Source organism: Solanum verrucosum, unplaced genomic scaffold, assembly GCF_900185275.1.
Source record: "Solanum verrucosum unplaced genomic scaffold, falcon-dt-bn FXZP01000125.1, whole genome shotgun sequence".
NCBI classification, from domain to species: Eukaryota; Viridiplantae; Streptophyta; class Magnoliopsida; order Solanales; family Solanaceae; genus Solanum; species Solanum verrucosum.
This window is the reverse complement of record NW_026019923.1, coordinates 873,643-889,028: the sequence shown is the minus strand read 5'-3', so window position 1 is coordinate 889,028 and position 15,386 is coordinate 873,643. Positions and strand designations below refer to the sequence as shown.

Here is a 15,386-nt window from a genome sequence, read left to right as displayed (position 1 = left end):
ACCCTCAAGAGTTAACACCCCAACTTTTTAGTGACATGGCAAGCCACATGGAACTAATCCCTCCACCTAAGCATTGCCAACTAAGATTCACTACAAAAGAACTTGACTTTTAGTGGCGACAAAGTCGCCACAAAATCCCAAAATATTGCCACTAAAGGTTATGAGTGATTTTTAGTGGCGACTAAGGCTCCAACAACCATTCGCTAGTAAAACCTATTTTTTCAACAAAAAACTATGATAATTAATTTTCGATTGTGACCTAATTTTCTAAAATAAATAACTTGCAATATCCATATTAAAAATATCCAATATTATTACGAAAAATAATCAAAATTACTTCTCGATTCAAATCTCCTACTATATATATATAATGCATCATTGTACATTTTATACATTTACATATGACATAAAAATAAAACATATAATGTCTTCAAACTCTTACTTAATCGATGTCATATTTGGTTTTTTAAAAACAACGAAGAAAAAAACACAAAATTAGAGTTTAATGTTAAAAACTTTTAGTGACGATTTTTTGGGCTTTTGTGGCGACTGTTGTTGCCGCTAAAGGTCTAGTTCTTTTGTAGTGAATCCTAGTTGGCAACGCTTAGGTGGAAGGATTAGTCCCACGTGGCTTGCCACGTCAACAAAAATTTGGGGTGTTAACTCTTGAGGGTATTTGTGGTCTCTTAGGATAACAGCAGGGGCATTTTTGATCCCAAAATATAACGAAGGGTATAAATGATCTATTTCATATAGTTCGGAGGCAATTTTGACCCTTTTTCGAAAAAACAATAGGATAGTGATATGTAATAACTATGTTTAACACTTTGTCAGTTATCATTAATGCTAAAGAACACATTATTTTTTCACCTAAAATAATTAGTCAGAAACATTAGATTTATTTTTCTTTTTATTTTTAACTAGCCAGAGAAAATGAACAACTTGTGAGTTCTGTGTTTTTTTTTACTTAAACTTATTTGTTGATATACATTTTCTTACTATTTTTGATATGTTTACTTGAATCGAGGTCCCATCGAAATTAATATTCTTATTATTGGTCAAGTAACATATATGATAAAATTCTACATGAACAGAATCAGGTAAACGATTGTATTATAAGAAATGTAATGTAGACAGTTTATTATAATACAAGTATTATTACTTTTACGGTTTAAACTTATGACCTATTGAATTTTATTGTTGCCATCTAAAACTTCGCTTCAAAGATTCAATTAGAAAATGTGTGTACAAAAATATGCACACATAAAACATACACATGCACAAAAATATTCGGTAAAAAATTGATCTTAACTGATAAACAAATCTAAATAGCCTAAATCGATTTGAATTTCGCTTTAACAAAAAAAAAAACCGACTAATGAATTGGGAACACCTTACATTACTTTGGCTTAGTAATCATTTTGGGGTCTGACTAATCTAAATATCGATGGAAAGTCTCATTTTGGCTGTAAATTATCATAACTCAGAACTCAAAATTAACATAATGTAACATTTGCTAAGCTTTTTTCTCCAATTAGTTTTTATATTTCTAACATGAGTATAATAATAACATATCTAGTAAAAATTTATTGGCGGAATCTAAAAACAATAAAACATATACACTACCTTATTCCTACCTCATAAAGATAAAAACATTATTTTCGATAGACTTTCGACTCAAATTTCGATAAGAAGAAGAAAGAGGGGCTTTTGGTAAAACAACATAATGGTCAAAAGGGAAAATTAACAGACAAAAGAAGCCTTTGTTGTGAAGGGACTTGCAGAAAGTAAAGAAAATTAAAGCCTGCAAAAATACTGAACTCATTAAAATTTATATTCCTATTTTTTTTCTTTCAATATTTTTTAATTAAAAAAACAATAATAAACTGACATAAGCAAAGCTACAAACCTGAAAGAATTTGCAGTACAAGTCAGATACACAGTTTACTTTACTCATGTTTTTAGCTAAAAAATAAATAAATAAAAACAAAGCTGAGTTACTGACTTTCTTTCTTTAAATAAATAAGAAAAATATTCCAAGAAGACCTTATTATTGTACTTTAAAATTTTTAAATAAGTGTTTGGACATTAAAAAAAATGTAATATCTGAAATAACTCAGGTATAAAAAAGAAATTAAACTTCTAAAATTCATGGATTTAAGATGTGATGATATTTACGTATCTAAAGATTTAGAATCTTGTGGCAATAAACATTATGTATAATTATAAAACCTTCTCATCAAAGGTGAAATAGAAAGTATAAGATTAATTATTTTTAAATCTCTCATTAATAATTATTTTCTATAATAACATATCACTATAACTTGATTTTCTTTGAAATCGATTTTACATTAAGTTCTATGATATGTTATTTGTAACAACGTGACAATAGCTGCCGGAAGTATTTGGACAAATGACTTCGTTATAGAGAAGTTTAACGGTACTATATTTGGAATAATTTCTTTTTGTACAAAAGGTATACTTCAACAGACAAACGATGTCGTTAGTGATTCATATGTACCTAGTCTGACCTTTCTATGACGATCATTTTCTATAACAATTCGAAATTTTTTAAAATTGATTTCATCTTATGTTATATTATATGATTTTTGTAACAACACTTCTCAATATCAACCGCAATAACATCATTATAGGGAAGTTTGTCTGTTAAAAGAAAAGTATGTCACATGAACTCAAATCGAGAGTAATAAAATCCCATTTAACTTTCTTCTTTTTTTAATTATTAACTAATTTTCAGTACAATACTACTATTGGTTATCAGAATTCTTGAATCCAACAAATTTGCTGTCATTTTTTTAAAAATTTATTTTTGGCTTTCCTTAAAGTATGAAAAAAAAAAAAAAAAGGATTCTGCAGATTTTTTGGTGATTTTCTGACAAGTGTTAGCAAAAATATACCTAATGGTATCTTATATTAAGCCAATTAAAAGTCATTATTAACTTTTATTTATTTTTGAAGGTACTAAAATGATATTGGTGGAAGTATGTGGTGTTAATCTGACAAAAAAAAAAAAAAGAAGCTTAAAGATGAAGGAATTTGGACAAAAAATGTAGTGGAAATTTCATTAGATCCAACTCTTTTTTTTTTTTTAATGTCTGTAACACAATCATTAGTTGTATTCAACTTTGGGGAATTTTATTCACCAACTAAGGTGGAAAAAACTTTTTTGTAAATGACCAGTTAACGAAGTAGGTCGAGAATTATGAAGTTAATGTTTAAATCTCAATAGAAATAAAATATTATATAATTTATTTTCATCTCATAAAATTAATTAAAATATTTTTGAAAAAAATTCCCAAATAGCACAATTACAGGAAACAAAAAGAAGTTATATGCATTCTTATGTAATTTAAATTTGACCCTAATTAGGGGGAATTTAATACTAACATGTACATATAATTACACATTTCCATCATCCAAGATTTTTATTTTTTTTCATTTTGGGGAAAAGCAGCCAAGTGAATTGACTCCAAAAAAAAAAAAAGTCAAACAATTACTCATCTTTATTTTTACTTATATTCATCATATTAATAATTTGTTTTTATTAATCATTTTTTAACAAGACATAAAAGTAAACATCAATTACTATTGATATTGTATTAAAACACTTAATAATTATATTTTATTTTTAAATTTGTTAAGTATAAATAAAAGTGAACAGAGAAAGTAATACAATATTACTATACTCGTTATGGTAAACTACTCCATATATAGAAACAAATAAAAATGGGCTAAAATGGTGCTTTGACCATTAATTAAGAAGAGCTCTAAATAAAAGAAGGAATATTATTCCATAAATATGAAAAAATCCAGTTTTATATATTGATAGAGACTAATTTAAGATTTAAGTCTGATAATTTTAAATAAATTTATTGTATTTTTATAACTATGAATTTAGATATAATATATATAAAATGTTAATTGATTTACACACACAAGAAATGCCTCATCTTTTAATGTGATTTGAATTATTGATTTACACATTTAAAAACTAATTAATTATATTTAAAAAATTTATTGTACTATCAATGCAAAAAAACATAATTTTATTTTTACAATATTAATTACCATTACAAAGTAGTAAAAAAAATCAAACAGTTCCCTCAAAGTTAAAAAATAGTACTCCAATATTAACTACATATATGCATTTCTAATGTGTGAAAATGATAGTAGATTGTTAATTAATGTTCAGAAAAAACAAACAAAAAAAATTCTTATAAAAATATTTTAATTATAATTTAATTTTTTTAACCACCGCCAAATTTGAAACTATATGTTTTTTTCTGGTCAAGAAAAACCAATCTTCAGTTTACACACAGTATTTCTTGTCGGATGCTTAAGTTCACACACACTCTCTCTTTCTATAGGCTGCTCTCATCATCTGTCAATTTTTTATTTTTATTTTTTACAAAATAATTATCTAGTTAAATATCTTCGAAATTTATGTGTCACGTTTGTCTATGTCAGTTGAGATTAAATTAATGTAATATGTACTCTCAAAATTAAAATACTTACTTACATTTACGGATTAAGATGAAGTTTGAGTGTTTGTATATATATCATACTAAAAAAAGTTATTTTAAAAAGATAATAAGGTGCACAAAATATTTTGTTTCATGCGTGATCCGAAGAAAATTGCAAGCAGAAAAGTGTGATATAGACCATCTTCGTTAATGCAAGTAGTATTGGGTAAAAGATAATATAATCATCAAAATTTCAACCTTTCAAACTTTATTTATAACTCACTGTTTTCACGATTCAAATCGGTACTCAATTTTTATCAGAGTAAAAGTTACGTTATTTTGCATAGTTCGATAACATCTTTGACTATTTCTATTATTTTTTAATCGATAAAAATTCAAACTTTCAACTTTTGAATTAAAAATGATAAATACTTACCATCCGAGTAATTCAATCATATCCAACCTTCCTATTTTAGTAACTAAAATAGTAAAAAAAAAAAAACAGGAAGCCATCCCCTTACTCCAATGCTAAAAAAGTACATACAGTAAAAAAAGAAGATCAATTTTTTCCAAATCAAAGTCAATGGTGAAGTAGAAAAATATGACTAGGAATAGTAAAAAGAAAAAAAAAATTGGAGTAAGAAACAAGAAAAATTATTTAAAAAGTAGTGTATGTGGAGTGGGGGTAGGGTGGGGGTGGAAAAGCAAAAAAAGAACTACATAGTGTGGGTGTGTTTTGTAAGTTTTCATTTTGCAAAGCAATGTCACAAGATTCTGAGGAGATAAAAACCATTGAACATTGGAAATGGTCTGAAATGCAAGGTGTTGAACTTGTTGTCTCTGAAGACAAAAATTCAAACACCCCCACAACAACAACAACAACAACAAATAGTCATCAATTTCAAGAAACAAGAATGGAGGTTAAAAAAGAAGAAGGGGGTGATGTGGAGAAGCCAAGTAGTCCACCACCAGCAGTTGGTTTTGGTGAACTTTTTAGATTTGCTGATGGTTTGGATTGTGTACTAATGATAATTGGTTCACTTGGTGCTTTTGTCCATGGATGTTCTTTGCCTTTGTTTCTTAGATTCTTTGCTGATCTTGTTAATTCTTTTGGCTCTTATGCTAATGATGTTGATAAGATGACTCAAGAAGTTTTAAAGGTAAGAAAAGAGACATCAAATTTTCACTAGTTGAGTGAAAGTGAAAAAGTAAGCTATAGTTAAATTTAGTTTCTTGATAATGTTTTGTGTTTTTCTTGTGTTATGCAGTATGCATTTTACTTTCTTGTGGTGGGTGCTGCAATATGGGCATCTTCATGGGCAGGTAAAGAAAAAAAACTTCATAAAAATTGAATCTTTTTTTTATTTCAAGAATTAGGAACTTCATAAAAATTGAATCTTTTTTTATTTCAAGAACTGGGAACTTCATAAAAATTGAATCTTTTTTGATTTCAAGAATTAGGAACTTCATAAAAATTGAATCTTTTTGATTTCAAGAATTGGGAACTTCATAAAAATTGAATCTTTTTTGCTTTCAAGAATTGGTTTTGAGGATTCTTTGTTGATGTGGAATTGGATTTTGGTAATGGTTTGCCAGAGATATCATGCTGGATGTGGACTGGTGAGAGACAAACAACAAAGATGAGGATCAAATACTTAGAGGCTGCTTTGAACCAAGATATTCAATATTTTGATACTGAAGTTAGAACTTCTGATGTTGTTTCTGCAATTAACACTGATGCTGTAGTGGTCCAAGATGCCATTAGTGAGAAGGTGAACATACTAGATGAACTTTTTTGTTTTCTTTTTGGGAAAAAGGGTGTGTAGTTTAAAGATCTGATAAGCTTTTTGTCTTGTGTTTTATCGCAGTTGGGCAATTTCATTCATTATATGGCTACATTTTTGTCTGGATTTGTGGTGGGATTTACAGCAGTATGGCAATTAGCTCTAGTTACTCTTGCTGTAGTTCCACTTATTGCTGTAATTGGTGCTATCTACACTATGACATCAGCCAAATTGTCAAGTCAAAGTCAGGAAGCACTTTCACAGGCAGGGAACATTGTTGAACAGGTAAGAAAAAATTGTACAAATTTTGTGAAATTAAGATGTTTTTTTTGCTACTTGATTTGCTGAAGTGAAGCTAATTTACAGACAGTAGTTCAAATTCGGACGGTATTGGCGTTTGTTGGTGAGGCAAAAGCATTGCAAGCATACACAGCAGCACTTCGAGTTTCTCAAAAGATTGGATATAAGAGTGGATTTTCAAAAGGATTAGGACTTGGAGCTACATATTTTACTGTTTTCTGTTGTTATGCTCTTCTTTTATGGTATGGGGGCTATTTAGTTAGACATCATTTCACCAATGGAGGACTTGCCATAGCAACAATGTTTGCAGTCATGATTGGTGGATTGTGAGTACTAAGCTTTGTTCGTAAATATGTCGATTTTTTTTATTAGAAGAAGTTATAGTTGCTTAAATATTTCTCCTTCATTTGATAGGGCATTGGGACAATCTGCCCCTAGCATGACTGCATTTGCAAAAGCTAGAGTTGCAGCTGCCAAGATTTTCCGGATTATCGATCATAAGCCAAGCGTCGACAGAAATGCCAAGACGGGGTTGGAGTTAGACACTGTTAGTGGCCAGCTAGAGCTTAAGAATGTCGAGTTCTCTTATCCTTCAAGGCCTGAAATCAAGATTCTCAACAATTTCAACCTCGTTGTTCCGGCTGGAAAGACCATCGCTTTAGTCGGAAGCAGTGGTTCGGGGAAAAGCACTGTGGTATCCCTTATCGAAAGATTTTATGATCCCACCTCAGGTAGCACAACTTTGCACCAATTACTCTTCATTATTGAATTCAATATTAGCAATGTGATGGGCAACTTTAATGAAATGTCTGGCAGTTGAAAGTGAATTTCATTAAGTCCATGTGTTTATGTGGAGACATGTTTAGTTATCATGCTATGTTGCTCGGACTCTTCAAAATGCATGCCGGATACTCCAAAAGTAGGGCATTTTGGAGAATCCAACATTGGCGCGACAACAATTTCGGAGAGTTTGAGCGACATATTTAATGTATGAACATCTCAAGCTAATAATTAGTCTTTATGCAGGACAACTTATGCTTGATGGAAATGACATAAAGACACTGAAATTGAAATGGCTAAGGCAGCAAATTGGCCTTGTAAGCCAAGAACCAGCACTTTTCGCAACAAGCATCAAAGAAAACATACTATTAGGAAGGCCAGATGCAACACAAATCGAGATCGAAGAAGCTGCTAGAGTTGCCAATGCCCATTCTTTCGTAATCAAACTTCCTGATGGTTTTGATACTCAGGTTAGCTAACTAAAAAATTACAATTTGTTTGTCTGGTTTTGACTTGGTACGAAGTTCAAGAAAGCAAGTAAAACTTTTGAATCTTGTTGTCTTGAAGTAATGATATGTGGAATGTACCAAAATATCCTTTAATCTTGTGGTTTTAAATATGCCATGTGGGAAGTTAGAATTAAATAGTCGCCAAAAAGGGAAGATACTATCTCTTTGAAACGGACTTAAAATGAAAGTAAGATAAACAAATTGAAACTGAGGGAGTATTTACCAAATAGACATATAGCTACTTTAGATTCAACCAATTATGCTGCATTAATAAAGATTTAGCAGATGTATCATTAAATGTTAAAAATTTCTTGTACATTCCATATGCTATTTAATATGTGACCATATAATATCACTCATGCTGGTCCCACTAAGTTTATGGAAGATGGATTGGATATAAGGTTTGATGGTAGAGAGTGTCTAAGCTCTAAAATAAATATAACTAAAATCTAGTTTGGCATTTATCTTGGTCCAAGTGGGACCACTAGGGATACTACAAAGATTGATGCAAACCTATTAAGTTTCTTGGACTTTTTCAAAAATGTTGTCGGATGCATATCAGATCCTCCAAAAGTAGTGCATTTTGAAGGATCTGACACGACTACGACAAATTTTTTCGAGAGTCCGAGCAACAGACATGTACTATCATGTATCAAAAGGGTTTCCTTAGTCAAAGGCAAAGTTTTTTTTTTTAATCTAAAGGATGACTTTAGCCTTAGGCAAAGCCAAATTCATTGGTTGTGTTGAATGGTCAAATTTCTATAGCTTTAAGGTACATTTAACTGTAAATTATTTACAAAGATGCTTTTTTTTTCTTCTTCATCTAAATTGTTTTGTTTGGTCAACAAACAAACCTAACATTATTTTAATGAAGTCAATGTGTAGGGGACTGGTCATTTCATTTAAGAAATAGGTAACATGGGGTTTTCAGTCAACAATGCATGTGCAGGAACAAATTTTATTTTATCTATTCATGTGAGAACAAAAGACTTTGTTTGTAATGTTAGTAGTTGGAGGGTTGACACTAGAAGATTAATGCATTAGAATTTTTTTTTAAAATTTGAGGAAAAACATGTAGGGTTATCGGTAGGATTATAATAAGCATGATATACATACAAAGTCAAATACATACTTAGTTGGAATTTATTGTGCTCACAAGATATAAGAGGGCGGGGCGGGGGGTGCATTTCGTTGGATCGATTAAAAAATATAATTGAATGGAAAGTGTAACAAAGGGACAAGTTGATGAAAGCTGGAGATAGTTACTGGACTGTGATCATTAGTTTTACTTGATTTGTCTATGAGATGTTACTTTGTAGTCAGATATCGAACTTTTATTTGTTAATCTGAGAGTAAAATGAAATTTGAGCTGCAACATGTATGACGTAAGATATTAATTAATTTTGATGAGTATGTTGCCTCTATCGAGCCTTATGATGGACGGGTGTGGCATGAATCATAGTCATTATTTCTGTGATTAACGTTCATCGTTTTTCTTTAAAGTGTATTACTATTTAGTAAATCATGGGGTACATGTTTCAAGTTAGACCTATAGAATGTGAAAATGTGTGTTTGGACATTGCAGGTAGGGGAGAGAGGATTACAATTATCGGGTGGACAGAAGCAGAGGATTGCTATAGCAAGGGCCATGCTTAAAAACCCGGCCATCCTTCTTTTAGATGAGGCAACTAGTGCTTTAGATTCTGAATCAGAAAAACTAGTGCAGGAGGCTCTAGACAGGTTCATGATCGGACGAACGACTCTTGTGATTGCTCATCGGTTGTCTACTATCCGGAAGGCTGACCTGGTGGCGGTACTACAACAAGGCAGTGTCTCGGAGATTGGAAGCCATGATGAGCTTATGAGTAAAGGAGAGAATGGTATGTATGCCAAGCTCATCAAAATGCAAGAAGCAGCTCATGAAACCGCTCTTAGTAATGCCAGAAAGAGCAGTGCAAGGTATAGTTATCCAAATAATAATGACACCTTATCCTAAAGACGAGAATCATAAAACTCGCAGCTGTTGCTTATACGTGAGCTGATTGTTTCTTAATGCTCTTCAACTTTTTTCTCCACAGGCCCTCGAGTGCAAGGAACTCTGTAAGCTCACCAATCATCACTAGAAACTCTTCCTACGGTCGATCACCATACTCCCGCCGGTTGTCTGACTTTTCTACCTCGGACTTCAGCCTCTCCCTTGATGCTGCATATTCTAATTACCGAAATGAAAAGCTTGCATTCAAGGACCAAGCTAGTTCGTTTGGCCGGCTTGCAAAAATGAACTCTCCTGAGTGGACTTATGCTTTAATTGGTTCTATAGGCTCTGTCATCTGTGGTTCACTTAGTGCTTTCTTTGCATACGTCTTGAGTGCTGTTCTTAGCGTGTACTACAATCCGGATCATGCTTACATGAGCGAACAAATTGCGAAATACTGTTATCTTTTGATTGGAGTTTCATCAGCTGCACTCATTTTCAACACTCTACAGCATTACTACTGGGATGTAGTGGGGGAGAATTTGACAAAACGGGTGAGAGAGAAAATGCTGGCAGCAGTGCTTAAAATGGAAATGGCGTGGTTCGATCAGGAAGAGAACGATAGTTCAAGAATTGCAGCTAGGCTCTCTCTGGATGCCAACAATGTTAGGTCAGCCATCGGGGATAGAATCTCCGTCATTATGCAGAACTCAGCTCTCATGCTAGTCGCGTGCACTGCAGGATTCGTATTGCAGTGGCGTCTGGCCCTTGTCCTCATTGGGGTCTTCCCCGTGGTCGTTGCAGCAACAGTTTTACAGGTGAGTGAGTTCATGGAAACTCAAATTGAGTCCCACAACATGTTAATTTATCAGTTAACAGGTTTATCAATAAAAAAGATCAATGTCTAATTCATCAAGACACTTCCTGTTTCTGTATACTCTTCCGTCCCAATTTATGTGACATTCCCTCCTTTTTGGTCAGTCGAAAAAAAAGGATAACTCCTTTTTATATTTAGTGACAATTTGACTTTAAATTCTCATTCTACCCTTAGTGAGATGATATATAGGCACAGAAATATCTATTACTTATTTTAGACTACAAGTTTTATAAGTCTTCGTTTCATTTCTTAAACTCCATTCCTAGTCAAACACGTTCACATAAATTGGGACGGAGATTCATTAAGACACTTCCATTTTAGATTATATGTTCTTTGTGTGCTGAATTATTTGTATCTCCCAACAGAAAATGTTCATGAAGGGATTCTCAGGAGACTTGGAAGCTGCTCATGCCAAAGCCACTCAACTTGCTGGAGAAGCTGTAGCTAATGTAAGAACAGTTGCTGCCTTTAATTCGGAGACGAAAATAGTCAATCTTTTCGACTCCAGCCTCCAAACTCCGCTTAGGCGTTGCTTCTGGAAGGGACAGATTGCGGGAAGTGGTTATGGGATTGCTCAATTTTTGCTTTATGCTTCCTATGCCCTTGGCCTTTGGTATGCCTCCTGGCTTGTCAAGCACGGGATCTCTGACTTCTCGAAGACGATCCGTGTTTTCATGGTGCTCATGGTTTCTGCTAATGGTGCAGCCGAAACATTGACCTTAGCCCCTGACTTCATCAAGGGTGGCAGAGCAATGCGTTCTGTTTTCGAACTCCTTGACCGTAAAACAGAAGTTGAGCCGGATGATCCAGATGCCACCGCTGTCCCTGATCGTCTTCGTGGTGAAGTGGAATTTAAGCATGTAGACTTCTCATATCCCACTAGACCCGACGTGTCAATTTTCCGTGATTTGAATCTTCGTGCTCGAGCTGGAAAGACTCTTGCTCTTGTTGGACCAAGTGGATGTGGAAAGAGCTCAGTCATTTCACTTATAGAGCGGTTCTACGAGCCATCATCTGGACGTGTCATCATCGATGGCAAGGATATTCGTAAGTACAACCTTAAATCCTTGAGAAGACACATTGCTGTAGTGCCACAAGAACCTTGCCTCTTTGCTACCACCATCTATGAAAACATTGCGTATGGACATGAATCAGCAACTGAGGCTGAGATAACCGAAGCAGCAACCTTGGCAAACGCCCACAAGTTCATATCTGCATTGCCTGACGGGTACAAAACATTCGTCGGAGAAAGGGGAGTTCAATTGTCTGGTGGACAAAAGCAAAGAATCGCCATTGCTCGTGCTTTCCTAAGGAAAGCAGAGCTAATGCTGCTAGATGAAGCAACAAGTGCACTCGATGCAGAGTCTGAAAGATGTGTACAAGAAGCATTGGATCGCGCTTGTGCTGGTAAGACCACTATTGTTGTTGCACATAGGCTATCTACAATCAGAAATGCACATGTGATCGCGGTCATAGACGATGGGAAAGTAGCAGAACAAGGTTCTCATTCTCATCTGTTGAAAAACTACTCAGATGGTATTTATGCGCGTATGATACAACTACAACGATTTACACACGGAGAAGCTGTGAATATGGCAACAGGATCAACGTCTTCCTCGCGTCCTAAGGAAGATCAAGATTGAGAAGAAAACGCGAATTGAAGCTCAAAATGAAAAAAAATACCAGTAGAAAAAAAAAGGAGTATACCTTGTGTAACACCCTTATTATTTTTTGGACTGCTAATTTCTTGTTCACTGTTTCTAGTATAGTATAGTATTATATGTGCATTAATCCAAAATTTATATTTATCCTTCAATTTTTCACTCATACTCATCCCTTAGTCATAGTAAACTTCATTCTTTTTTTCTGAGAACACACCAAATCAACTCAATCTAGTAGTAGTAGTACAATGTAGAAGGGGACTTGAGCAACGATAGATTCTCTTCGTGTGACCTATAGGTCACGGGTTTGAGTTGTGAAAGCAACTACTAATGTTTGTATTAGGGTAGGTTGTTTACATCATAGGGCCTTCCTTGAACTATGATAACGTAGAATGCTTTACGCACCGTATTGCTTTTCTTTCGTTGTACAATGTAGGAAGGAAGAAAAAGGGTGAGTGGGACATTTCACTTTCTTTGTGGGGACTTTTTAGTACCTAATGTTTATTAGCCACTCCATAAAGTGGTTGAGAATCATGAGGTTTCAGGTTCAAATTTCATGTGAGAAGATAGGTGATTTTTCTCATATGTTGTAGCCTTGATGGATAGGTTTTCTTGGTACCTGTTGCTGCAGTGAGGTGACAGGTATCTTGTGGAAAGATACGAATTAATTGAGGAGTGCGAAAAATGGCTCAAATACCATGCTCATAAAAAAGGGTCAAAAGATGACCTTAGATCATAGGTTCGAGCTGTGCTCCAAGTGAACTAAGTTCAGTATTTAAGTGGAGAAGGGTTACAAACTCATAATCTTCGAGTTTCAAAGGCTTTGGGCATAGGGATAGACCGGTTCAACCTAAGAAGTTATCATTGGATGAACTACTGATATTGATCCAAAAGAAAAGACGATAGGTATAGTTAGGTTGTGATCGACCAACTATCTAATATATTCATCCATAATCATATTCCCTCCTAAAGCGATCTCCCAAATTCATCGAGTTTTTTCAAAGAATCAAATTGACCAATTAATAGTGATTGTCGGCTATCTGTAAAATACTCATTTGCTTGATGCTTCCAAACACATCTTAATCCAAATCGACTTCAAATGAATTTTTTGATCATAAATAAAATATGTGAAAGGTCAAAAGATAAATAGACACACTATACATGATTGATTTTAGTCATGTGCTTGGCCACAAAGTCCTAGTACATCCCCTTTATTTCAAGACAAATTCATCATAATGGTTGAAACAAGATACATTGTTACATATTTAACTTTAATTTGAAGGAACAAATTTTTGGACATGTTTATTTTTGTGTCCCACTCCTATCAATTCACCACCAAATCAACCTAACTAGACCCTACTAATTAATTACTACTAGTACTAATTGTTACAAACATTAATTATGACAAACCTTAATAATCAAGATTGTTAAATTTGTCTGTGATCACTTTTCATAAAAAATTGTTTGTGTTGATTAATAAAATATGGGACCTAAAAGTGTTGGATTTCAGACAAGATTATAAGTCATAATCCATGCCAAGATATGATTTTATTCTACTTTTTGCAATTTTGGACTGTTTGATGTTGATTGTGTCCCTAGAAGGAGCATCTATTGTCAAAAAGTTTAAGTTTAATCTACTGATATGCGTATAGAAAATATTTACATAATTAGATTATTTTTAAAATAATTATAAATAACTTAATTTAATAACATTAACCGATAACTTAGAATAAATGATAAATAACTTGTCATAACTTATAACATGTTAAATTACACTGATCATCACTAGAAAATTCACCGTCTTCAGATAGTACGATTTGTTTGAACGTCGAAGATTTTCGATGAGATTTGCGCAGTCAATTGTTGATAAATTTAATTTTGGTCCTTGTGATAGATAATTCAACATATTTAATCTTTAATTAATTTAAGATATATGCTTTTGATCCCTTTATGTAAGAGATATATTATATTTAGATTATACAAGTATATTATCCTGAAATATGAAATAGCAACACAAATTAAACATAACACATGAATAATTAAACAAAGAAAAATTTACCAACTCTCAAAAATTGTCCATATTCACAATCAAATGGATATAAGATGCACATTCCAAATAATTTAAAGTTAAATATATTTAATCATCAATCATCACAAAAATTAAGTTTACCAATAACATAAAGGACCAAATGCTAAAACATCCACCCTTAACCGCTAGTATAAACGATATGTAAATAACTTATTATAACAAATTAAATTATATTAGTCATATAAAATTATACTGATCATATAAAATTATTTATTATACTGTCAATGTATATAACTGATAAATCCACCTATCACTCTCTAGGTTGATAGTGATATGGGAAGTGGAAGAAGGGGGAGGAATAGGAAACAACATAATTGATGTAAGGGGTTCACGTGATGAGTGGTTCCACATGCGCAAGAGTGTTAAAAAAAGAAGAGAAAGCAACTAATAATTCATGAGATGGAATGAAAACGGTTGAAATTCCTCTATTCTCGATTAGATATTTTAAAATTGAGTTTTTATACAATAATAATAATAATAATATATTCAGTATTGTCTCATAAAATTAGGTCTAAAAAAGATAAAAATAGTGTATGTTGACCTAACCTCTACCTTAAAGCAGTGGCAGAGCCACCTTATTGCTAGGGGTTCATCCGAACCCCCTTCGGAAGAAAATTATATTATTTATACACGGTTAAAATAATTTTTTAGGTATATGTAGTAGATGTCGAACCCCCTTCGGCAACTTTGTGTGTCTATTTTTTCAAATTTTGAACCCCTTATTGAAAATTCTGGCTCCGCTACTGCCTTAGAGCGACTCATGTTTTCGATAGATCCTCCGCTCAAGATTGAAACAGTTTCGGAAGAAAAAATAATAGAATAACAATACTATAATCAAACTACACAAAATTAAAACATGTCATAATTAAATTCAAATCTCTGTGAATAAAATAAGTTCTATTGGGAGCGCAATCCTCAAATATGAAT

General features: G+C 32.9%; 2 protein-coding genes across 2 annotated transcripts in view; one reads left to right on the top strand and one right to left on the bottom strand.

Annotated features, from left to right (window-relative positions):
• The window catches only part of LOC125826478 (uncharacterized), a 272,616-nt gene that overhangs the window by 160,033 nt on the left and 97,197 nt on the right, over positions 1–15,386 (bottom strand). The gene's annotated exons all lie outside the window — the stretch shown is intronic.
• LOC125826144 (ABC transporter B family member 1) lies at positions 5,198–12,525 on the top strand. Its single transcript, XM_049505462.1, has 10 exons — positions 5,198–5,644; positions 5,753–5,807; positions 6,081–6,256; positions 6,353–6,553; positions 6,635–6,894; positions 6,983–7,299; positions 7,595–7,818; positions 9,443–9,816; positions 9,936–10,650; positions 11,075–12,525. Exons 1-10 carry the CDS (start codon positions 5,246–5,248, stop codon positions 12,350–12,352), a joined length of 3,999 nt encoding a protein of 1,332 aa, XP_049361419.1. The 5' UTR covers positions 5,198–5,245; the 3' UTR covers positions 12,353–12,525.